A 24,467-nucleotide genomic window follows, 5' to 3' on the forward strand; every position below is an offset into this window, starting at 1 on the left:
AAGTGGGAAAACAAGACAAAAATAAAATCAAATGACTAACCGAACAAGAGCATATGTTACTGTGTCTTGCTGTAGAAAATAGTAACTTACAACTGAACTGCGCAGTTTTAGTTTCATGCTTTTTGAGGCTTATGCCAAGACACTGTTGTTACTTGACCTAAGAAGATAAGACATGTGAAATGTGTTGTCCTATTGAGTGTCCAATAAAATTGTCTCTTATGCATTATGCCCTTGGTTGAGGTAAGATTATTTTATATAACAATCTTGACAATTTTTTTACATATAGAATTTTTGGTTGGGGCACCTCCTCCCATCTGTTACATGCTGAAAACATCTGCCTTAGATCAGATTAAAGAGATGAGGGATGAAGCCCACCAGGTGTGGAGAATAATGCCTTTACTCTCAAGGTGTCCACTAACGGTCCAATTTCTAGCGAAAAATCGTCCGAGCGATCAGAAATTCTGATTGGATTGGTTGTAAATAATATCCGTTGTTGGGCACAATCAATTACATACAATCCAATCAGATTTTCGTTGAACCAAAATTTGGATTTTCTTGTTGGTTGTGATAGGAAGCCAAGATTGGTTTGTTGGTGGTGTATTGAACGCTTTCACTTCCGATCAGAATTTCTGATCGCTCAAATGATTTTTTGCTAGAAATTGGATCGTTAGTGGTCACCTTTACTCTAACACCCTTTAACTCGCTCAGATGAGATGTTTTGATGGGACTAGATGGGTTTTGTGGAACAGCTGAATGAACTTGCATAGAATTTGTTTGCATGCAATGACAGGGCTTCTAGGCTTTCTGACAGTTGGTCCAAAGTAAGGATCTCTCCCAGTCTTCCATAAATGGGAAGTTATTCCCTTTAGGAGGCTAGTTCACAGTGGCCTAAAAGACTATTGTATTCTTTGACGGTTTTTAATGAGGAGCACATTTTGACTGAGTTGCTGGTGATATTCCCTTTGTCCATTTTACTTACAGACTATATTATTTTCTGTTTTAGTTTATGGGCTAGTCATTTATTGATGTATCTGTAGTATTTTGTGTTGTCCATCTAATAGTTTTCTAAAACTTATTTTCATATATAAAATTAAACTTTAGCTCAGTTTTTTGTATTGTCATATTTTCAGTGGTTTAATTGATTGAATTAGACTCTACATTTTGTTAAATATGGAAGATGTAGTTAGCTTGGCTACTATATGTACTAAAGCTCTGCTTAGATAGGCGCTATACACATTATTGAAGACGTATGGAGGATAGATGTCAAAGATTTCATATAATTTGGATTGTTGGTTTAGATCAATATGTAAGGATTAAATTAGCCTCCATGTATTTGATTAACCTCCCAGGCGTTCAATTTCCCCAGGATTTCTGTGCAAAAAGTGATCCAATACATTTTCAAAACCTTTTTTTTTTTTTCCCTGTAATTGCCAAAATATATCAAGCAAGTGTCTATTATACAGTGCAGGAGAGTATTGATGTGTATAACCGTCAATACAGCTAGGGAGGTTAACTTTGGACTGGATGTCAAAGAGTTTGATCTGTATCATCATCTAACCATGCCCACATGTATGAGGATATAATGTTCTTGACACAATAGAGGAGGTAGTTGGGACTGCGTCCGGTTTACTATAGACGTTATGAGCAGGCAAAAAAAGTATATTCTGTTTTGTTTCTATTATATTCCTGCCATGTATTAACAATGAAGCATTCTTTTTATGGAGTTTCTTTAGATTAGTAACGGTTTGATGCCTTGCTTGACTTAAACTGCTTGGTGCTGCATGGGAATTTATTATATTTTGGGAATTCATTTCTCTAATTGGCCCTTGGTAAAGAATTTAGTATACATGTTATAACTTGCTTGTACGGCTTTTGCAGTATAACATTTGGTATAAATATTATGGAGGTAAGTCGGGCTAAAGTTTGGGAGACCTGCGTCTCCTGGAAACATATTAATAAGTGTATGCCTACTGTAAGCTATGAAGGCTTTTAATCTTGGCTGATCTGCCTAGCAGTTTGTGAAGCTGCTTTTAACATCATGCAGACTGCTAGCAGTACATACAGCCTTGTATATAAGTTGACAGTAATGCACCCGCTATACAAAATATTTATCCTCAGTCACTGTGACGATAATACGGTATAACAACAATATAGGTAGAATAGTTGTCAAGAGCAGCTCCCTATCCTTATTTGCAATCCTGCTCTTAAAGGGAAGGTTCAGGGAAACGTTTAAAAAAATAAAAATCCATATCCACTTACCTGGGGCTTCCTCTAGCCCGTGGCAGGCAGGAGGTGCCCTCGCCGCCGCTCCAGAGACTTCCGGTCGTCTTCGGTGGCCGACCCGACCTAGCCAGGCCGGCTGCCAGGTCGGGCTCTTCTGCGCTCCAAGGTCGGGCTCTTATGCGTCCCACGCGGGCGCGCTGACGTCATCGGACGTCCTCCGGGCTGTACTGCGCACGCGCAGTAGTTCTGCGCCTGCGCAGTAAAGCCCGGAGGACGTCCGATGACGTCAGCGCGCCCGCGTGGGACGCAGAAGAGCCCGTCCTTGGAGCGCAGAACAGCCAGGTCGGGTCGGCCACCGAAGACGACCGGAAGCCTCTGGAGCGGCGGCGAGGGCACCTCCTGCCTGCCACGGGCTGGAGGAAGCCCCAGGTAAGTGGATATGGATTTTAATTTTTTTAAACGTTTCCCTGAACCTTCCCTTTAAGGGCGGAGCCACAGTGCAGATCGTTTTTTGCTTTATCAGAGCTGCGTTTTTGGTTTACAAAATGCTGCTATTGACTTGCATTTAAATCGCTTTAAACGCAGCTCTGACGGATCAGAAAGCGCTCTGCAGTGTGGCACAGCCCTCATAGCAGGGTAAGGATTTAACTGTAAATTTTATTGATTTGTTTTTGTTTGTTTGTTTTTTTAACCATTTCAATAACTTTTAAACACCTCTTTTAATACAGTTAATAAGACATTATTTGCATGACTGAATGCAGCACAGCTTTTCTGCTTAGGGCCCATTTCCATTAGGGCTGTCTGCTCGATGCCATGCACATGAATTAGGGTCTGAAATCTCAGCCTATTTGAAATCGTTAGGCTGCTTCTGAATACGTGTGTCTGAAAAAAGTCTGAAGCACTACTCCTGAATTCTGGACAAAGCTTCCGTATCCCCATAGCTGTGCATGGCATAGGTACAGGGATTCGGGTGCATAATCGACCTGCACAAGTTCCAGAGTCTGTCTCAGAGACGGCCAGCACCATTAGAAACCCGCCCTTAAAGGCAGTTTTGTATTAGTTACATTTAGCATTAGTTTCAGAAATCATACCTGAATAGAGAATGATGACAGTGGTACAATCCCCTTGTATGATCTTTTGTGTTCTCTTCCTCACCCCCACTTTTTCTGTACCTTTTTTTTAAGCTGTAAAGGTGTAGCGATCAGGTTCCCATCTTGTATAACTAAGTGTGCCTTTTGTAGTGTGCTTTTCAAATGCTGGCTTTTTGTCTTAGAGTTGTATTAATCATGGACAGTTTGGAAGATGGTTCAAAAAGAGAATTCTTTATGCATTATAATAGAATTTGATCTTCATAGTCAGTTAATATTACACATTGCAGTTTTATGTTTCGAAATTCATGGTTTATGGTGTTTTTATAAAGTTTTTAAGTATACATTCAATAGGCCACTAACATGTAACAGTCTTTCTCCATGGTGGTGGTAACCTTTAGAATAATTTGCGGTATCTCACATATTCATTTCACTTTTTGTGTAGCCTTCTGCAGTTACTTCTAGGTACAAGTCTTCAAGAGAGGTGCATTAACTGATGCCAGAGAAAAGTTTTCTGATGGCTGTTAGCATTTAATCCGTAGGACCTAGTACTGTCAAAGGTCATTGCATTACATTTGAAGAGGCTGTATTCACAGCTTTTCGGCGCTGCCATCTAGTGGGGAGCAACTAAAATTGATTTTAGCAGCTTTGGTAAACACCTGATTTTTGCTTTGATGCTGAAGGCGCTGCATATGTGTAGCTTAGCGCAGGGCTTTTCAACCTGTGGAACGTGTACCACCAGTGGTACTTTGCTGTTGGCCAGGTGGTACACTCCAAGTTTGACTGCCACTTAATTGCCTGCCTGCTGCTTGTCCTGGTCCCGTCCGGTCTCCACAAAGTTTGACTACCCCTTGCTCTCTCCTCACTGTGCTGCCCTGCAAAATAATTCAAACCTCAGATCAGAAGTGAGGAGACAGCCAGGTTAATGGTGCACAGTGATGGCGGGTATACTTCAAATACAGGAAGTGACATCACTGCTTACTTCTTGTAATTGAAGTATACATATCATTACTGCACCATTCGCCTGGTTATCTCTTCACTGCGGTCGGGTTCCTACTGATCTGAAGTCTGAACTATTCCGCAGGGCAGCACCGCAAGGAGTAAGTAAGGGGAAACTGAACTTTGTGGTGAGTCACTGCCCAGGTATCTGATGGTGTGGGGAGACTACATATACTGAAGCAGGGAAGGGATTGAGGAACTGGAAAGGCTACCTATATTGGCCATCTGTAGGCTAGCAATCTAATTTTAGTCCTTTTTTCCCACCAATGCCTCCTGCAATTCCCCTCCCATATGCCTCCTCCCTCCCTTTCTTAAAGTGTACTTGTAAAAAAAAAAGTGCCCCTGGGTGGTACTTCCCTCTGGATCTTAAATAGGCTTCACCCTTCTTCCTCAGTAAAGGGGATCCAGCACTTGGGCCCCCGAAGATCTCCTTGTTGACGTTAGCGGATGCACAGTAGTGGCTCTCCGCTTGGGGTCCGGCAGAAACAGTCGAACCTGATCAGGTCAGATCTACTGCACAGGCACAGTGGTGGTACCTGACCTTTTTTCAGGCAATAAAAGTGGTACAATTAGTGAATAGGTTGAAAAGCCCTGGCTTAGAGGATAGTTTGTTTATGGTCCTAGTTATTTAAAGTCCTAAGATCTAGACATTGTGTATGTCATCACAGGTTAAATGAGAAGCCAAGGCAACTTCCTTCATAAGTGATAAAACCAGGTCTAGCTTATAATCAGAAACCTTCTCTTGGGCCTAACCTATATGTCAACCTTATGTAGATGTGCTTGTGGATTGCATCATTTTCACTGTTCAGACTGGAAGGGAGACAGAACAGTCAGAATCTGTCTGGGAAAATAGCCTAAAGCACAGGCAATCGGTATTGCAGGAAGTAGTGTCTGGGCTCCATACCAAGTATTTTCAAGTGATTTATTTGGCAGTTGGTAATCAAGGTGCTTCTGCCGGAACACAAAGCTCTGCAACGGAGTGCCTACACAAGTCTAGGGAAAAATTTGCATCTGATTTGGGGATGAGATTAGACCTAAATATAGACTATATGCCACTCTGTTCGAAGGTAGTTGTATTTATGGGTCTGAATTGGACAGTATACGTGACACCATTCTGGTCAGCTGGAGACTCTGGTTTGGGGATGTTAAAGGCCCCAAACTCCTCACCAAACTGTAAAGTAGAAGGTGCCAATGATAGTAAAATTGAGGAAGGGTGGTTACCACGGCTGTGGAGTCGGAGTCGGTGCAATTTTGGGCACCCGGAGTTGGAGTCGTGGTTTCATAAACTGAGGAGTCGGAGTCGGGTGATTTTTGTACAAAATCTACAGCCCTGTTAAATATTAGACTAAGGAGTCTGAGTCGAGGAGTCAGAGTCAGGGCCATTTTGGTTACCCGGAGTCGTGGTTTCATAAACGGAGTAGTTGGAGTCGGAAGATTTTTGTACCGACTCCACAGCCCTGGTGGTTACTTGCCTCCTCCAAGAATCACAAGCAAGTAATGCATAAAATGTTTGTTCAGACACACAAGACTGCACATATTGCAGGATTAACCAGTTACCTCTGGTCAAGTATCGGTGTCTGTGGAAAAAGGGTACTCCAAAGTGAGAGGGATATGGAGGCTGACATATTTATTTTCTTTTAAACAATGCAAATTGCCCGGCTGTCCTGCTGATCCTCTGCCTCTGATAGTTTTAGCCCAAGACCCTGAACAATCATGCAGCCAATCTAGTCAGACTTCAGCCAGAGTACCTGATCTGTTTCATGTATGTGATTCAAACGATACTAATGCTTGAAGATCAGCAGGAATGCCAGGCAACTGGTATTGTTTAAAAATAAATTTGGCAGCCACCATATACCTCTCATTACAGGTGCATGTGGATAATCACATAAAATATATAAATACAATAAGACAACCGTATAACAAGAAATATACAATTCTGTATGCATGTACTATATGGGTATGGCATACATTTTAAATAAATATTAAGGATATATCCGTGAGAATTGATTATATTTATTATCAATTACAGACAATCTTCGAGATTAATGCTACTAATAAGACCACTGCCAGTGAGGTGATGCGTGCCAAGAGAAATCGGGATTGCCACGTTATCGGTAGGTTCCAACGTCTGCAGGAAGATAAAGCAAACAGTGTGGCCCAGTCTTCTGCCAGTGTGAAATCTGATCTCCAAGACAGCTCTGAGGAAACGATGGAGGTAACTTCAATGCCACAGGCATCCTTTTGTGATGGCTTTGATTAGAAGTAACTGGCCTGAAATGATGCGTTTCTCCAACAGGGAGTCTTTTCACAAGTGCTTGGTAAAAGGAAGAGGTCAGACAATGACACTGAAGGCATCAAGAGAAGAAAAGGGGGAGCTCCTCAGGATACAGAGTATTATATCCCTTACAGGCCAAAGGACTTTGAGAGTGAAAAGGGGTAAGATGGCATGACTGCAGGCAGACCAATGCCCAGCATTATAAAGCAGAACTTTCACTGCCAGTTTTAATTGCTAAAAAAAAACCTCTCAGAATGAAACCTCTGCCTAAAATGGTTTATTTGTTGTAAATTGCTTCAGAATCCTATATTCTGCTGAGAAATTGAGACATTATCAAAAAGTACAACCTTTAAGCCCCACTCACACTTGAAAGCGCTTTTGCGGGAGTGATTTTTCTGCGATTTCAAGTGGAAAAATCACTGGACACTGCAGTGGTTTCCCCGCGCCGGGAAAGCTCCTGAAAATGGTGCAGGCTACACGTTTGCGTTTAAACGATAAACGCAAATCGCCCAAGTGAGAACGGGCCCATAGCGTTTTATTACACTAGCGCTTTAAAAAGCGCTAGCGTTTGAGCGTTTTGCCGAAATCATCTGCAAAACGCTCTAGTGTGAATGAGCCCTTAACTGATGTGATGCAATTGTGACTGTTTACTGTGGAGGCTGTATGTAGACATCCATCTAGACCGTTATAATGCATGCTTTCTTGCAGGGTAGGTAATCTTTCGTCACAGCTGAGATATAACAATTGTATTTATAGATGCAATTTATATTAATATTACAAAATCTAACTCATGTGGCGTAGCGGCAGAGCAGGAGGCTGGTGGTGATCAGTATCAAGCTTAGTCTGACAGTTTGATCTAAAGGGACTGAAGCTGTGGCGGATTTTATCCATCAACAGCGCCCATCCAGCAACAGCCATTTTTTTTTCTATATGGGACTGTTGAACTATGTCGGACATTAGACCTATGCTGGAAAAGACCAATGTTGGAAATAGTCTGACATAGGATTGGAAAAGTTTAATGGCCATTAATTTCAGGTCCGTACACATTAAGGTCCGTACACACGCCGGACTGGAGGCAACGACGGGTCCGTCGTCACCTCCCGCTGGGTGGGCGTTCCAGCGACAGTCCGGCGTGTGTACAGTCTGTCTGCAGACTGACACGGCTGTTTCTGAGCGATCCGCCCAGCAGATCGCTCAGAAACAGCCGTATCAGTCCGCCGACAGACTGTACACACGCCGGACTGTCGCTGGAATGCCCACCCAGCGGGAGGTGACGACGGACCCGTAGTTGCCTCCAGTCCGGCGTGTGTACGGACCTTTAGTTTTAAAGTCTTGAATAACCAGGCTTTGCAGCAGTAACGTGGTACAATAACATGCATTGTTAGGTATTCCAAAGGGTTCCCTAACAGAGACTGTGTCCAAGTCTACTGCCAGTCACTGGATTGGTCCATGTGTGGAAAATGAGAAACTACTCTATGCTGATAATTACTTCTGCAGAAAGATGGGAAGATTCTAGGCAGTCCATACTCCACAAAGAGGGTATAAATTCCGGGCGGACCAAGAAGTGAAATTTCAGCTTCAGTCAGTTTTAGGCTAGATTCACACTTGTCTGTTTTTGGGTTTGTTTTTTTTAAGCATAGGAAAAGTGAGAGCCAATGTTAATTAATGGGCTAGTTCACGCTTGAATGCATTTTACACATGCAAAAAAAATAGCTGACAGCAATGCAGCATTGTCAAAAAACTCCTGCAGAAAAAGGCAGGCAGCAAACTGATAGACAAGTGTGAATCCAGCCTTAGAAACTCCCAGCTGCCTGCAAACTGAAATGGAAAGATTGTTACTGTACCAACATCAAAATTTAGTTTGCCTTTTTGTTAATTTTGTCTCCTCCCACCCACATTTGTTCAAACCCCATTTGCAACTCTTCCTACCTCCACTACAACATGTTCAGTATCCCCACATACTGTATAATTCAGTACAAATACTTTAATAATAGAACAAAAATAAAAAATACTTTTTAATGACATTAAATTACAAACAGTCTTGTGTTGTAAAAATATGTCTGTAGGAAATGTCAATGAAATTGGAGTCTTCCTTTAAAATAACTGCTATTTAACCAGGGGAGTTTGTCCATGTCTGACATTGTTACATTTAAACTGGGAGTCCAGTAAATAACATATTTTGTATGACATTTACAGTACAATTTTGTACGGACTTCTAAATGTGTTTTGTGTAAGAGGTTAGTTTGGATATGTGACTATTTACTGTTGTGTGACTATGCCTGTTTGTTCTTTTTCTCTTCCTACTCTTGATGTTGTCTTGCTGTAGACTGAGCATTGCAGGCAGTAGCTTTGAGCAGGCTGCAGCAGGGGCAGTGCTGGATCTCCTGGGTGACCAAACTGAGGATTTATCCAAGAACAAGAATGTACTGAAATGGTGAGTTTACTTGTATGGGCTAAGTATTACCCATAGTACTGATTAGTAAACCAATCTACACATGTAAATGTAACTTTCACTGTGAAAAGTGGGATAACAAATTCACGGTCACTGATTTGGTCTTCTGCTATTAATTGATATTTGTTTTGTTTCTTCTGAATATAAGGGATCGGAAGAAAAAGAAGTTTGTTGGAGCCGGAGGCCACGAGGATAAGAAGAAAATAAAAACAGAGAGTGGAAGACTTATTAGCAGCTCGTATAAGAAAAACATGTATCCTTTCTACGGCCTCCATTGCATTTATTTAGAACCCGTCTCCAGGCACAAAGGTGTAGCTAATTCTGTGCAGGATTCAGTTGCAGAAATTGTTTGTATCTGTGTATAAGCCGACAAGCTAATATGCAATAAATCCCTTATAGATTACCTGTAAAGGAGCTGCTTCCTGCAGCACAGACTTCCAGAGTTGTAGGATGTGGTTTTCCCAGAGTTGCCTGTGATGCTTCAAAATAATGATGCTGAGCCAAGCAGCAGCAGCAGAAACTTTTCTCATGCAAATAACAAATCTAAAGCACCATGAATTTAGTTTGGAGAGATTGGGGGGGGGGCAGATTAGCCATAGAAAGTTTCCTGTGGGAGGGGTTTCACCACAATATCAGCCATACAGAGCACCCTGATGATCAGTTTGTGAAAAGGAATAGATTTCTCATGTAAAAGGGGGTATCAGCTGCTGATTGGGATGAAGTTCAATTCTTGGGTACGGTTTCTTTTTAATGCAAAATTATGCAAGCAGATAACATAGAAGTTAAATTGTATACTCATAAGAGCTAATAGAGTATACATTTCAAAAAGGATTGAAAAGAAGGTGGGATATTGAAGGATAAGCTAAATTCCTCAGCCAATACACATTCATAAAAAAGGAGTAAGATCCAATTCTCTGCTTAGTCCTCTAGGGCAATGTTTCTCAACATTTTATTGGTATGTACCCCTTTTAAAACCCTGTACTCACTAAGTACCCCCTAGCATAGTAAAAATTATCACAAGTACCCCTTAAATATTTAATCATAGTACATAATTGTTTCTAAACAATTTTCAGTCATTTACTATTGCTTTTAGTTAACCAAGAATAACAATTTAGACACAAAGTTAGTATTTTAGCTAAGTATATCAAGCACGAGTACCCCCTGGAACCATCAGGAGTACCCCCTGGGGTACGCGAACCACATGTTGAGAACCCAGGCTCTAGGGTATCAAGTTGTTGTTTTTTGTTGTTTTTTTAATCCAGTGTGCCTCGCGCCATAAGGGTGTTTTTTTTTCCCCCACGATCTCAGTCAAGCGCAATTGACTGACTGTATGATTGGAATGCGGTTGGAATATGATAAAATATGAGCCGAGAAATACCAAGCAGCTTTATCTATACACGCGTTTACTGTTCCAGCTGAAAATGGCAGATGCCTGAAAATCTTCCTGTTAGTTTTACACACTGCAGACAAAGGTAAAAAAGCTCTTTTTACGTTTTTATTGCTCTCCTGCTTCCTGATCTTGGTGAATTTCCCTTGTGAGGAATTCTCTCCAAGCACAACAGAGCAATGAAGCATTTGTTGTAGCACGGGAAGAGGGTTACAGTTCTGGCAAGTTTTTGTTGCTGTCTCACATTTTCTGTCTCTGGCACCATTAGTTTTTATTGCTGCTCCACGGGGGTTCCAGAAACAGAAAGTTAGGGAAATGAGGGGACACACAAAGAGAAAAGTTTCTAAAGCCTTTCACCTGGTTCATAACTAAAATGGAAAAAAAAAAAAAAATGTGGAGATGGGCTTTCAACAGTGGTGTGTAATTGTGTCTGAAATCTGTGCTTGCAGACCATCATTTGAAGCACCTTTTACCATTTGTATTGGGGTCATGTCAATCTCCGTGATTAGTGCGAGGACTTCCAGGGTGTGGAGTGTATGGGTCTTCACCACCCCTAATACATAGCAGACTAGTTTGCTGCCTAGTGCCCACCAGGTCATAACCCTTAGGAATGCTCTAGCAAAGAGCAGGAGGCATTACCTTGCCGTAAGGGAAGGAGAAGGAAAAGCAACATGGCAGGTCTGTTGTGATAGGACTGACTGTCTTGACAGAACAGACTGGCAGGACAGCTTGACTGACAAGGCTGTCTGACAGGATTGGGGAATGGTGTGGACACATGCCGCGGCTGTTTAGATGCAACAGCAATGGGCGCTTGATTGGTCAGTTTAAATACACTGACCCATGTGCCAGTGCTGAAGTCACGTCCCCCACAATGTACAAAAGGGCTAAGGGCGCACATGCGCCACCCATTCCTGTGCACGCTGGTCGGTGTGCACCATAGACTGAGGGGCTGGTACTGGTTTGAGATAGCAGTTTTTCTGCTATTTTGTTAGCCTTCCTTTTTATTACTGTTACTGTGGTACCTGAGATCAGTGCTACTGTTATTCTTTATATTGCACAGCTTTATGATTTGACTTTACTTATTACTTTTGACACTTTTTATTTAACGGATTCATGGCCCTTCAATTCTGCACTTCAAAATGCATTCACTATTTCCAGTACCTTAAAGCTTTACAATTGAGGCTCACAAGCCATGCTCCAGAATGAGGCACCTTTCCTGTACATTAGGGAGGGGCTTATTTTGCCAATCTGGTGACATCAACACACCGCTAAACTCAACCAGCATACATGAGGTAGTCTGTTTAACTTGCAGTTCAAGCTAACCCTGCAAAGAATTGCAGTCTCCAGACTGACTTGCTGGCAAGCAGTTTCAGCGCAATATGATCCTGGGTTTAAAAGCTGACACCAGTCCTTTAGGTGTTGCCTTTTGTTCTATTAATGCAGATTCAATTAGGAAAGTAGTGTGTTTTTGCTTGGAGGTTTAATGATCATAGTCTGGTTTCAGGCTGTTTATAGCATCACATTTATATTTACAATTATCTGGTAAATGAATGGTATCAAAAACAAGACAATATTGCGGGATATCAACCTGAAGAATTCAAAAAATTTTCTCACCTATCAATGCATATGAATCACAAAAAAGAGTATATATAGGGAGCCTGAATTAATGCAATTTATCAAAATTTAATCACTTATTTTAAATACCACAAGAACACCACAGAATTTAAAATCAATTAAAAATCACATTCATACAGCAACCTACACAAGGCCGGCCAGGCTATTTCAGGAAGACTTCAGGTGCACCTATTCATCTAATGTTACCGGTAAATTGCCATATAAATCTTCAGGCCCCTTTAAATCCTGCGTAGTTGCTGTATATGGTCATCCCAAAAAGGCATAATCTTCAATCCACCCTTATATTTGTAAAGCCTCTATATGAGTCTCTCCAAAACGGAACACCCCCATTCCAGTAGCGTGGGCCACACCACCCTATCAAACCAGGCTTCCACCACGGCAGGTTCAATGAATGACATCCAGCAATAAGGACTTTTTGTGAACTGGCTTGCTTAGCAATATCGTTTCATCAGCTGCACAACTTGTCTAGATAATGTCCACATATGGCTGGTACTCACGCGCCCTGACTGGTTAGCAGGGGCTGTTAACCTCTTTCATTGGGTCCATTCAGGTGTCTGAGCTGCTGGGAGTCCATCCGGAACGAAGCCGGCAAGGGAAGAGGGGCGGAGGCTCAGGGTGGATCGATGCCGCCGGAGACTCCGGCGGGATGACGTCACTGGACACGTGACGCGTTTCGCCAATAGGCTTCTTCAGACGTGTGCGCATGCGTCCGGGCATAGGGGCTTTTTATATGCGGCCATTGCTACGCCCACTGCATGCGTAGTTCTGTATGTGTTACTATGGAGACTCAGTAAACTGAACAGACTCTCTAGTGGCCAATATTGAGAAGGCGGGCAGAGTTATTTTTTACTTTTTACAAGAATACTTTTAGGTTCATGTCGCTATTGAGCCCATGTGGTTGCATAGAATTGCATTTATAAATCCAGAAGGACTCTTTCCTCAACAACTGCTGATCAAAGTCACCCCTTCTAGGGTTTATGTTTAATTTATAAATTCCTTTTGCCTTCAAACATTTAGGGTTAGAATTATGAGCTATTTTAAAGAGACTCCGTAACAAAAATTGCATCCTGTTTTTTATCATCCTACAAGTTCCAAAAGCTATTCTAATGTGTTCTGGCTTACTGCAGCACGTTCTACTATCACCATCTCTGTAATAAATCAACTTATCTCTCTCTTGTCAGACTTGTCGGCCTGTGTCTGGAAGGCTGCCAAGTTCTTCAGTGTTGTGGTTCTGTGATGCATCTCCCCCCTCCAGGCCCCTCTCTGCACACTGCCTGTGTATTATTTAGATTAGGGCAGCTTCTCTCTTCTCTCTTATCTTTTACAAGCTGGATAAATCCTCCTCTGAGCTGGCTGGGCTTTCACATACTGAGAAATTACATACAGGCAGAGCTGTCTGCACTCTGCAGGAAGAAACAGCCTGACACTTCAGTAGAAGATAGCTGCAGGGGGAAAGAAACACACAAATGATCTCTTGAGATTCAAAAGGAAGGGTGTATACAGCCTGCTTGTGTATGGATGTATTTTCTATGTGTGGACATACTGTACATCAACCTACTTCCTGTTTTGGTGGCCATTTTGTTTGTTTATAAACAAATTTTTTAAAACTGTTTTTAACCACTTTTATTGCTGCGAGGAGCGGCAAAATTGTGACAGAGGGTAATAGGAGATGTCCCCTAACGCACTGCTATGTTTACTTTTGTGCGATTTTAACAATACAGATTCTCTTTAAAATGCATAGCAACCGGACTTTTCTCATAGCTATTTTTAATGTTAGTGACATGCTCCTGTATACGATCTCTGAGGTCTATATGTTTTCCCAATATAGATCTTGTTACAACTACACCTCAGCTGATAAACAACCTTATCCGTGTTACAATCAATATAATCATTAATCCTATAACTAACAGAACCATCATGATTAGGAAAAGAATCTCCTTTTTCCATGTATGGACACATGGAGCAATCACAGCAACGAAACATTCCCTTTTTATTTCTATTGACCATACCAGGTCTATCTTTTGGTTTGAATTCGCTGCTCACGAGCACGTCTGACAGGTTTCTGCCCCTCCTTGCTGCCATATGGGGGTAATCACCCACCACATTTTTAATAATCGGGTCCCTACCTAGCAAATGCCAATGTTTCCCAAGTATGTCCCTTATTTCATTATAGTGAGATCCAGTGCAGTTTCTAGGCTAAAATGCACCCAGGGCGAGGGTGTAAAAATTGCGCCCCCCCCCCCCCCCCGGAGCAAGGTATGAGTGCCCGCAGTATAGGTTGGCCAGGTCTAGTTTCACTTAGTATAGGTCCCCCCAGTATAGGTAGCCAAGAATAGGTACCCCAGTATGGGTAGCCAGGCATAGGTAGCCAGTATAGTTGCCCCCTCTATAGGTTAGCCAGGTAGGTGCCTCCAGTATAGGTAGCCAGTATAGTTGCCCCAGTATAGGTTAGATAGGCAGGCGCCCCCGGTATAAGTTAGATAGGTAGGTGCCCCAGTACAGGTTAGCTAGGTGGGTGCCTCTAATATAGGTAGCCAGAATAGTTGCCCCCAGCATAGGTTAGATAGGTAGGTGCCCCCAGTATAGGTCATTTAGGTAGGTGTCTCCAATATAGGTAGCCAGTATAGTTGTCACCTGTATAGGCTAGCTAGCTAGGTAGGTGCCCCCAATACAGGTTAGATAAGTGCCCCCAGTATAGGTTAGATAAGTAGCTGCCCGCCCCAGTATAGGTTAGATAAGTAGCTGCCCCCCAGTATAGGTTAGATAGGTAGGTGCCCCTCAGTATACGTTAGATAGGTAGGTGCCCCCCAGTATAGGTTAGATTAGGTAGCTGCCCCCCCTTCCAGTATAGGCTAGATTAGACAGGTGCCCCCCAGTATAGGTTAGATAGGTAGCTGCCCCCCAGCATAGGTTAGATTAGGTAGGTGCCCCCCAGTATAGGTTAGATAGGTAGCTGCCCCCCAGTGTAGGTTAGATAGGTAGCTGCCCCCCAGTGTAGGTTAGATAGGTAGCTGCCCCCCAGTGTAGGTTAGATAGGTAGCTGCCCCCCAGTGTAGGTTAGATTAGGTAGGTGCCCCCCAGTATAGGTTAGATAGGTAGTTGCCCCCCAGTGTAGGTTAGATTAGGTAAGTGCCCCCCAGGATAGGTAGCTGCCCCCCAGTGTTGGTTAGATAGGTAGCTGCCCCCCAGTGTAGGTTAGATTAGGTAGGTGCCCCCCAGTATAGGTTAGATAGGTAGCTGCCCCCCAGTGTAGGTTAGATTAGGTAGGTGCCCCCCAGGATAGCTTAGATAGGTAGCTGCCCCCCAGCGTAGGTTAGATTAGGTAGGTGCCCCCCAGCGTACGTTAGATTAGGTAGGTGCCCCCCAGGATAGGTTAGATAGGTAGCTGCCCCCCAGCGTAGGTTAGATTAGGTAGGTGCCCCCCAGGATAGGTTAGATAGGTAGCTGTCCCCCATAATGGAGGGGGAAAGCAACGTAGCCGCGGGGAGGGCAACCCGACCTCTCCCTCCCTCTCCCGGGCCGCCCTCCGTGCTCCCCCCTCAGATGTATAGTGAGCAGCAGCAGCCAGGGAGGGAGCGCTGTATACAACATACCTCCCTGGCTCCAAGCGCTGCTCTCTCGTCGCCGGTCTTCTCCCATCTGCCTACACGCTTATACACACGCTGCTTCCGGCTAAACAGGAAGCAGCGTGTGTATAAGCGTGTATGTAGAGAGGAGAAGACCGGCAACGAGAGAGCAGCGCTTGGAGCCAGGGAGGTGAGTTGTATACGGCGCTCCCTCCCTGGCTGCTGCTGCTCACTATACATCTGAGGGGGGAGCACGGAGGGCGGCCCGGGAGAGGGAGGGAGAGGTCGGGTTGCCCTCTCCGCGGCTCCGGCTCCCCCCTCCATTACAGCGCCCTCCTCCAAACAGCACCCCGGGCGGTGGCACCACGCCCCGCACGGGGCTAGAAACGGGCATGGTGAGATCCAAAGGTAGTCACAACTCTGACCACTCCTGGATCATTTTCTCTTAAATTGTCCTCTGATCTGTTTACCAACAGATCAGCTCTGATAGGGTGGTGTGGCCCACGCTACATGTAATGGGGGTGTTCCGTTTTGGAGAGACTCATATAGAGGCTTTACAAACATAAGGGTGGATTGAAGATTATTCCTTTTTGGGATGACCATATACAGCAACTACGCAGGATTTAAAGGGGCCTGAAGATTTATATGGCAAATTACCGGTAACATTAGATGAATAGGTACCTGAAGTCTTCCTGAAATAGCCTGGCCAGCCTGGTGTAGGTTGCTGTATGAATGTGATTTTTAATTGATTTTAAATTCTGTGGTGTTCTTGTGGTATTTAAAATGAATGGTATGCACATGTGTGTTTAGTCCTTTACCTTGTGTAGATATGCAGACTGGAAGAAAAAATACAAGATTGATGATCGGGATTCAGAGGAAGAGGAGGAGAGACCGACAAGTGGGGCACATAGGAAGGGGAGAGGTAAGAGCTGGACTGTAGTTTTATTCAAGTAAAACAAGAGGAACCAGCCACCATTGCTTTGTGCACATAAGGAGTAATCCGGTATCCTGGCTGAGGCTGACACTTGGCTGCTAGGTGTCCTCTCATGTTCTATTCACAATTAGCAGGCAATGCATGCAGGGTTCAATGCAACATGGCAAAGGAGAGTGCTGTATATGGAGGTCTGTGACTGCTTTACTGTATATAGAAGGCCCTACATACTGGTGTACACCAGCCAGCACTTCCCTACAGGTTTACTGTAATTGTTTCTGTGTTCAATGCTGATTGAGCTTTAAGTATAAGTTACAGTTTTACTGACAAGTCTCATCGTATCCATGTACGTTTTTTCTCTTTCTGCATTGGAAGCATCCTAGCAAACTGTACTGCTAATTCTTACCCACCTTGTTCAGGAGATGGATGTATCCAAATAAATTCCTGATGCAATTTCTAAGTGGGTAAGGTCTTTACAGTACAAAGTAAATGAAGAGGCACTACATGTTACAGAAAATCCTTCATCAGGTGCATAACGTTATGCACCTGATGAAGGATTTTCTGTAACATGTAGTGCCTCTGTTTCACAATATACGCATCTTTGCAGCCAGTCGTGTGCCGCCTCTTCATTTACATTGGGCTATATCGGAGACCGTGGGAGCAATCCGGTCGAGGCTTGGTACCGGCAAATCTCAGGAAACAATACACCTGGGTACTGCTACCGTGGAACCTTACAGTCGGTAAGGTCTTTACAGTAACCTCCAAAGGTGTATGAGAAGTCTGATGAGGGTGCCAGGGTCACCTGAAGCTTTACAGCAAATTGCAATTACCCTAACAAGTCCCAGGCTATTCCCTATTACAACTATGCAACATAGTGAAATTGTATTTATTTCTATGTTTTGCTGTATCTGTATAAAAATTAGTTTTTAGCCCTGAATTACAAAATGGGTTTGTGCAGCACTGCCTACTAACAAAGCTTGAGTTTTCTGTCAAGCTTCCCAAACTTCCTTTTCACTACCTGGCAGTTAACTTTCTTTATTCACTGTAATCCCCCCCCCCCCCCCCACCACCCCTTTACCTCAGGACCTCCTGTACTCCAGACTGCAATCCAGGGCAGTCAAGATTGCAAATCCATCCCACCACGGCAACCGCCACCTAAACCTTCTCTTATCTGAAGATGCCATCGCTGTATAAATACGTAAATTATTATATATAATAGTGTGCCGGTGTGAGCTTAATCACTTAAGGACCAGCTAACGCCCATAGGCGTCAGCAGGTCTTAAGTGGGTTACCATGGAAACCTTTCCATGTCAGTTCACGGAGGGTGTCTCCGTGAACAGCCGGAGAGCCGCCGATCACGGCTCGCCGGTAAAATGTAAACACGCGGGGAAGAAATCCCTGCCGTTTACATCATACGGCGCTGCTGTAGAGCAGATCGGCGATCCCCGGCCTCTGATTGGCCGGGGATCGCTGTCATTTGATATCCTACAATGTGCAGGACGGATATCCGTCCTGCGCTGCTCACAGGGAGAGGAAGAGAGCGCCGAAAACGCTGCGGAGGGGGACTTTGAAGAGCCCCACCCGCAAAGCGCAGCAAGCCGGCGGCGATCAGACCCCCCCCAGGAGGACATCCCCCTAGTGGGGAAAAAAGGGGGTAAGTCTGATCGCCCTGGCTATTTCCTGATCGGTGCTGCGTCCTGGAGAGTCCACACAGCACCGATCAGAAGAAAATCCCCTGGTCCTTAAGTGGTTAATAATTTCTAGGACCATAAATACATTAAAGGGCAACTGAAATGAGAAGGATATGGAGGCTGCCATATTTATTTCCTTCTAAGCAATACCAGTTACCTGGCTGTCCTGCTGATCCTCTGCCTCTAATACTTTTAGCCATAGACCCTGAACAAGCATGCAGCAGATCAGGTGTTTGACATTGTCAGATTTGACAAGTTTAGCCACATGCTGGTTTCTGGTGTTATTCAGACACTTATGCAGCCAAATAGATTAGCAGGGCTGCCAGGCAACCGCTATTGCTTAGAAGGAAATAAATATGGCAGCCTCCATATCCCTCTCACTTCAGTTGTCCTCTAAGCCTCATATAAACATGTGGACTGTTGGTTACAAGGGATCTTTTGCCAAATAATTAAGGTGAATTGGGGGCTGCTGGACATGCACTAGATTCTCAGAAGCAGCCCTGATTGGCTGAGATCCCTCTAGCGTGTGGACTAGGCTGATGGTGTTTTCCACCTTAAAATAGACCACAAATGTAAATAGTTTGATCAGGTTGTCATGCTGCTTCTTCATGTTCTTGTCATTGCATTTGTAGTACAATCCCACTTGTATTGTATAAAAGCTGTATTGTCCAGTCTGTAGAGTTGAGGAAGAACTGATATTCATCTGCTGTTCTGTTTCCCTGCACATCTCTTACAGGTAGACGTGGTGGCCCTGGAAGCGCGCCCCGTTCTGAAGCAGCAGGCCCACGTGGCAAGCCTCGCTCTGAGCTGCGCACCAAACAGCAGATCCTCAAGCAGAGGAGAGCGCAGGAGAAGCAGCGCTTCTTGCAGGGCGGAGGAATGAAAAAGCTGAAGAATAAAACAAAACAGAGGGTGCATGAGATGAGGGGCTCTGCCTTTGGTCGAGGCAAGAGCAGCGGATTTAAAAAGGGAAAGATGAAAAAGAGATCTTGACTTTATCGGTAGGCTGAGATGCTGCTGAGCAGAACTGTGCACCGCTCGCTCTGGGATGGTGCTATTTGCTGTACAGGACATGATTATATCTGTCTAAAGGATTTGTTGCTCCATGGTTTGGGCAGTATTTCAACTTTGCTTATATTGGCTGCTAAAAAGGAGCTTGCCAAGGATACCATGATGACAGATATATTTATCATTTGGAAGGAATCAGTCTTTCATCTTGGCCTCTTTCTTGAATGTTTGGGGGGGTGGGGGGGGGGGGGGTTGAGTGATCAAGGCCAAACACCAAATATTGCATTAACTGCAATATATAACTAAAGAGACAACAGACTGAGATAAACAAGTGATATTGTAAATGTTATTTAAATGTATTAAATACCTGGCTTTATTTTCAATTTTTGTGTGATGCGTCTCTGTTTAATCAACATATTCAGGAATATTGTAGTGACTCTCATCTACATTTCCAGTTGTATTTTCTGTAAAGGACACTGGAATGTTGTTATACATCATTGTATCATGCTCACTGGTGCAAGTTTCCATAGAAATATACAATCTCTTCATCCAAAACATCAGAGCTTTAGTAATGAGCAACAGATAGGATTAGAGACTAGTATTAGAATAACTTTGGAAATAAGTGTACACATTAAACTGGTGGTTATAGCTTAGTATAGTTGCAAAATGTAATGAATTCTTAGGAATATTATTGTAGTTAACATGTAGGGAGCTGTAAAAAAAAATCCAAAAGTTAGATACTCTCCTATTTAGAGGGAAGGCTTAGAGCCTTCTCGGTCTTCTCTGTGTGTTCTCCTTCCCACATTGACCTACAGGTCGAATACGTCTTCGTCCCTTCTTGGGCAGGCTTTAGAAGTAGTCGCGAGGGACTCACGTGCTTATGGTGCTGGAGGAGGCCCCGGGTAAGTATCTGTTTTTCATATTCGCTCAGCTCTGGTTTACTTTAAGTGAACATTTGTGGTTACCCACAATACTCCGCTATTGGATATGCAAATTATCTCTTCATGCCCCTGAAGCCAGGCTTGCATCCAGAACCGCTGGTGTCTAGCAAGCCAACAGCTTTAAATTTTACAGAGCCAACAGCTTTAAATTTCCTTGTGGTTTTGGGTCACCCGGAGCTGCATGGTTACTGTGTTGTACTGGACCAAGCCCTATCCCATAGAGCCATATCAATCGCTACCATGCACTGAGGAGGACCAAAAGTCTGAAACGGGCTGTCTGCATGTGGGGTTGGTATGGCTCTGTAAAATTTAAAGCAAAATTACTGTACACATCGACCAAAAGGAGAGGCAGCCACGGTCCATTACCATCCTGGACCACCCCCACTGCTGGCCACAGAGGAGGAACAGGTCGCCATCCAGGGTCATTGGATTGGGTTTTACCCAAGATATGCTTGCTTTTCATAACTTTAGAGTAAGTGTTTTTAATTCTTGCGTGATATTTATTAAAAGTTTTAATACGCTATGGAACTTTTTTCTTGTTGCTAAAATTTAAAGCTATGGGGTTGCTATACACCAGCGGTTCTGGATGCAATCCTGGCTTTAGAGGCAAAGAGATAATTTGCATATTTAGTCACGGTGCATTGTAGGTTACCCACAGATGTTCACTTAAAGCTGAATCATCGCAAACTAGTTCAAGATAAAGAATAGTACCAAAAATAAAACACATGCTCCTTAATATTGCTATAACTTAGGATGCTACCGAAAATATATACAAATGATTAAAATATGCTGTAGGCTCTTACATGTTATTGTCCGTTGTTTTTTTAAAGAGAACCCGAGCTGGGTTTGAAGAATGTGATCTGAATACAGAGGCTGGATGTGCCTATACAGCCCAGCCTCTGTTGGTATTCCAAACCCCACTAATGTCCTCCTGCACTCTGAAATCAGACATAGATCACAGCTGCGCTGTGAGGCTGTGTTTACATCTGTAGTGTCACTCGGCTGCTTCCCCGCCTCCTGCAGAGCTCCGGTCCCTGCCCCCCTCCCTTCCCTCTAATCAGCGAGGAGGGAAGGGAGGCAGGCGGGGACCGGAGTTCTGCAAGAGGTGGGGAGAGCAGCAGACTGACACTATAGAGAAAAACACAGCCGCTGCAACAAGCTGTGTGTCAACACGGCTGTGATTTATCAGGGATTGCAGAGTGCAGGGGGACCTTAGGAGGGTTTGGAATACCAACAGAGGCTGGGCTGTATAGGCAGATCCAGCCTCACTATGCAGATCACATTGTTCAAACCCAGCTCGGGTCTACAAAATATTCTATGGAACGTTGTGTTGTATATTGATTCTCACTGAAAGGTAAGAGAGGCATTTACTGGCAACCAGGTAAATGGGAGGTTTTGTGTAGTGCCCATTCTAATGTTTAATAAAAGCAGAACAGATTAAATCTGAGCCTGCAGCAGCTTATTACATTCTGCCAATGAATTCACATTTGGCTCACCCTTTTTTCAATGTCTAGAGTTGCCAGTGTGGGCCTGCTTCCAAGCCTAATTAGTGATATAGTACACAAGGGCCTAGTATCTCCTAAGCCTGAAACCCATACATGATCCTAGGAGGTGTTCAGAAAATATGAAATATACATAATAGTAATAAATTCTGACTGTACTGTATGAAACTGCAAATATAAAGTCCCATTATTTTATTAACACCAGGTGGTGCTAGAAGTTTTATTTTGTAGCAAAGCAGTAATAGATTAATTCTACCTACTAGCAAAGTTACACATTATATTGTTAAGACATTTATAAATAAATGCTGCATGATTTGTTTTTAGAAAATATGTTTAGGAAAGCTACACATTAATTTCTTCTCCTACAAATAAAAGATATAGCTATTCTAGACCCAGTCTATAAAAAAAGAATGCTGTGATACATTATAAAGCATAGAATCATTTTGGCCAAAGTTACATTGTGACCATTTTCTCCTCAAGTTCTTCCCTTGTTGAAGAAAGAGGTTTTGAATCTGGATGATACCACTTATTGGCTAACTGAAAAGAATAAGAGTAAGCTTGCGGCTGCTAAATGGTATCATCCCGATTCAAAACTTCTTGCTTTTACTGATGGCTAACATGGTACAATATTCTACTGCTACTACCATGTTAAAGAGTAACCAAACTTAAAACCGATTTGGATATATTACACCCATAGCATTATAGATGGCTAAACCTGAACAACTGATAAGTGTGTTGCTGCATCACATTCAGGCTAGCACCATCTTGGAAACTCTAATGCAAAATGCATGCAATTTTCCTGCTTTTCTAGTTTACGATTCTGTGAGCTTCCTGAAGAGGTGCTCTTGCAATCTTGGAAACAGTAACACTGAAGTGGTTGGAGAGATGGGGGGAGGGGCTGCATTACCTAATGGGCAGCATGATGGCATAGTGGATAGCTCACTCGTCTTGCAGCACTGGGTCCCTGGTTTGAATCCCAGCCAGGGCACTATCTGCACAGAGTTTACCGGTATATGTTTTCCCCATGTCTGTGTGGGTTTCCTCCTGGCACTTTGGTTTCCTCCCACACCCCAAAAACATACAGATAAGCTGTCTAAACACATGACATAGCTGCAAATGAATAGTACATACTAACCTCACCGTCAGTTCCTCTCAGAAGGTCACCGTATTCTTCTTACAGTGATCCCTTCCAGATCTGACAATATTTTGCCAGAACTGAAATATACCAGTTGCTGTCCGTTATATCAGCAGCTGTCAGTTACAACTGAATGTGCAAGGTAATATCCATGTTTCCTAATGGCTAAAGTGTGCAATATTACAGTTTAACAGTGTGCTGACCAGGAAGCTGTTATGGGGTAATGGCCTTTTTTAACCATTTTACCCCCGCCCGTATGGATTTCTCCGTCCCTTTTTCCATCCTTTAACCCCCAGGGATGGAGAAATCCGTACTTTCCGCGCTCCCGCCGCTGCCCGCGCTCCCGCTAGTAAACACGCTGCCGCCCGCTCGCCCAGAGATCAACGAACGGGAAAATCCATTCCCGTTCGTTGATCTAAGCCCCGCAATGATCCGCTGCCGCTCGGCTGAGCAGCGCGATCATTGTGAGAAATAAACTCCCAGCCTCTTTCTACTTCCTGCAAGCGTCCGCATGAAACAAAAAGTTACTGTTGCCATCTTGTGGCCAAATAGTAAAACTACACCCATTTTTTACACACAAATAAACTAGTTTTACACAAAAAATTAACTCCTTACCTCCCACACTCCCCAAATTATTTTTTTTGTAATTAAAAAAATAAATTTACAATTTAAAAAAAATAGATAAATAGTTACCTTAGGGACTGAACTTTTTAAATATTTATGTCAAGAGGGTATAACACTGTTACTTTATAAACTATGGGCTTGTAATTAGGGATGGACGCAAAACTGAAAAAAATGCACCTTTATTTCCAATTAAAATATTGGCGGCAAACATTGTGATAGGGACATAATTTAAACGGTTTTATAACCGGGACAAATAGGCAAGTACATTTAATGGGTTTTAATTACAGTAGCATGCATTATTTAAAAACTATAAAGGCCGAAAACTGAAAAATATTTTTTTCCCACATTTTTTCCTATTTTCCCATTAAAACACATTTAGAATAAAATTATTCTTGGCATAATGTCCCACCTAAAGAAAGCCTAATTGGTGGCGAAAAAAACAAGATATAGTTCATTTCATTGCGATAAGTAATAATAAAATTATAGACGAATTAATGGAAGGAGCGCTGAAAGGTGAAAATTGCTCTAGTGGTCAAGGGGTAAAACCCCTCAGTTGGGAAGTGGTTAAAATGGAGGACGGAGAATTCCATTGATCACAGTGGACAAATGGGACGCAGGAGAGGAGAAAGATTGAGGAGTAGATTACACAGGAGGGAAGTATGACCTGTGTATGTTTGTTTTGATTTTTTTATTTTCAGTTCAGATTCTCTTTAAATGAATTGACCCTAGACCACAATGGTCAAATGGCTATGGTAGGGATTACATTGTGCGCTCCTTTTGAGTGTCAGTTAAAGACAAAACTATATATACTCTATAAAGCTCTGCGGAAGATGTTGGCGCTATATAAAGGCTTAATAAGGTAATAGAAAAAAGGCGTGGGGGTAATTGACTAATATAAGTAAGGGGGGTCATTAGTAATGACTCCACATTTTATCTTGTGACGTGAATTTCATATGAGCCTAAAGGCTAGTACACACTAGCAATTTTGATTGACCAATGATTGCTCAATT

The 24,467-nt window shown here is 43.2% G+C and overlaps 1 protein-coding gene across 1 annotated transcript in view; it reads left to right on the top strand.

The window, feature by feature from the left end:
• Positions 1-19,489, top strand: part of DDX54 (DEAD-box helicase 54) — a 68,904-nt gene extending 49,415 nt beyond the window's left edge. Inside the window, exons 15-20 of the mRNA XM_068239889.1 lie at positions 6,340-6,525; positions 6,607-6,746; positions 8,912-9,019; positions 9,186-9,290; positions 16,453-16,547; positions 18,984-19,489. Of these exons, the coding sequence (XP_068095990.1) occupies positions 6,340-6,525; positions 6,607-6,746; positions 8,912-9,019; positions 9,186-9,290; positions 16,453-16,547; positions 18,984-19,240 (891 nt within the window). The 3' untranslated portion in view covers positions 19,241-19,489. The remainder of the gene's footprint in view (positions 1-6,339; positions 6,526-6,606; positions 6,747-8,911; positions 9,020-9,185; positions 9,291-16,452; positions 16,548-18,983) is intronic.
• Positions 19,490-24,467: the final 4,978 nt, after the last annotated feature.

The sequence above is a fragment of the Hyperolius riggenbachi genome, chromosome 1 (assembly GCF_040937935.1).
Source record: "Hyperolius riggenbachi isolate aHypRig1 chromosome 1, aHypRig1.pri, whole genome shotgun sequence".
Classification (NCBI taxonomy): Eukaryota; Metazoa; Chordata; class Amphibia; order Anura; family Hyperoliidae; genus Hyperolius; species Hyperolius riggenbachi.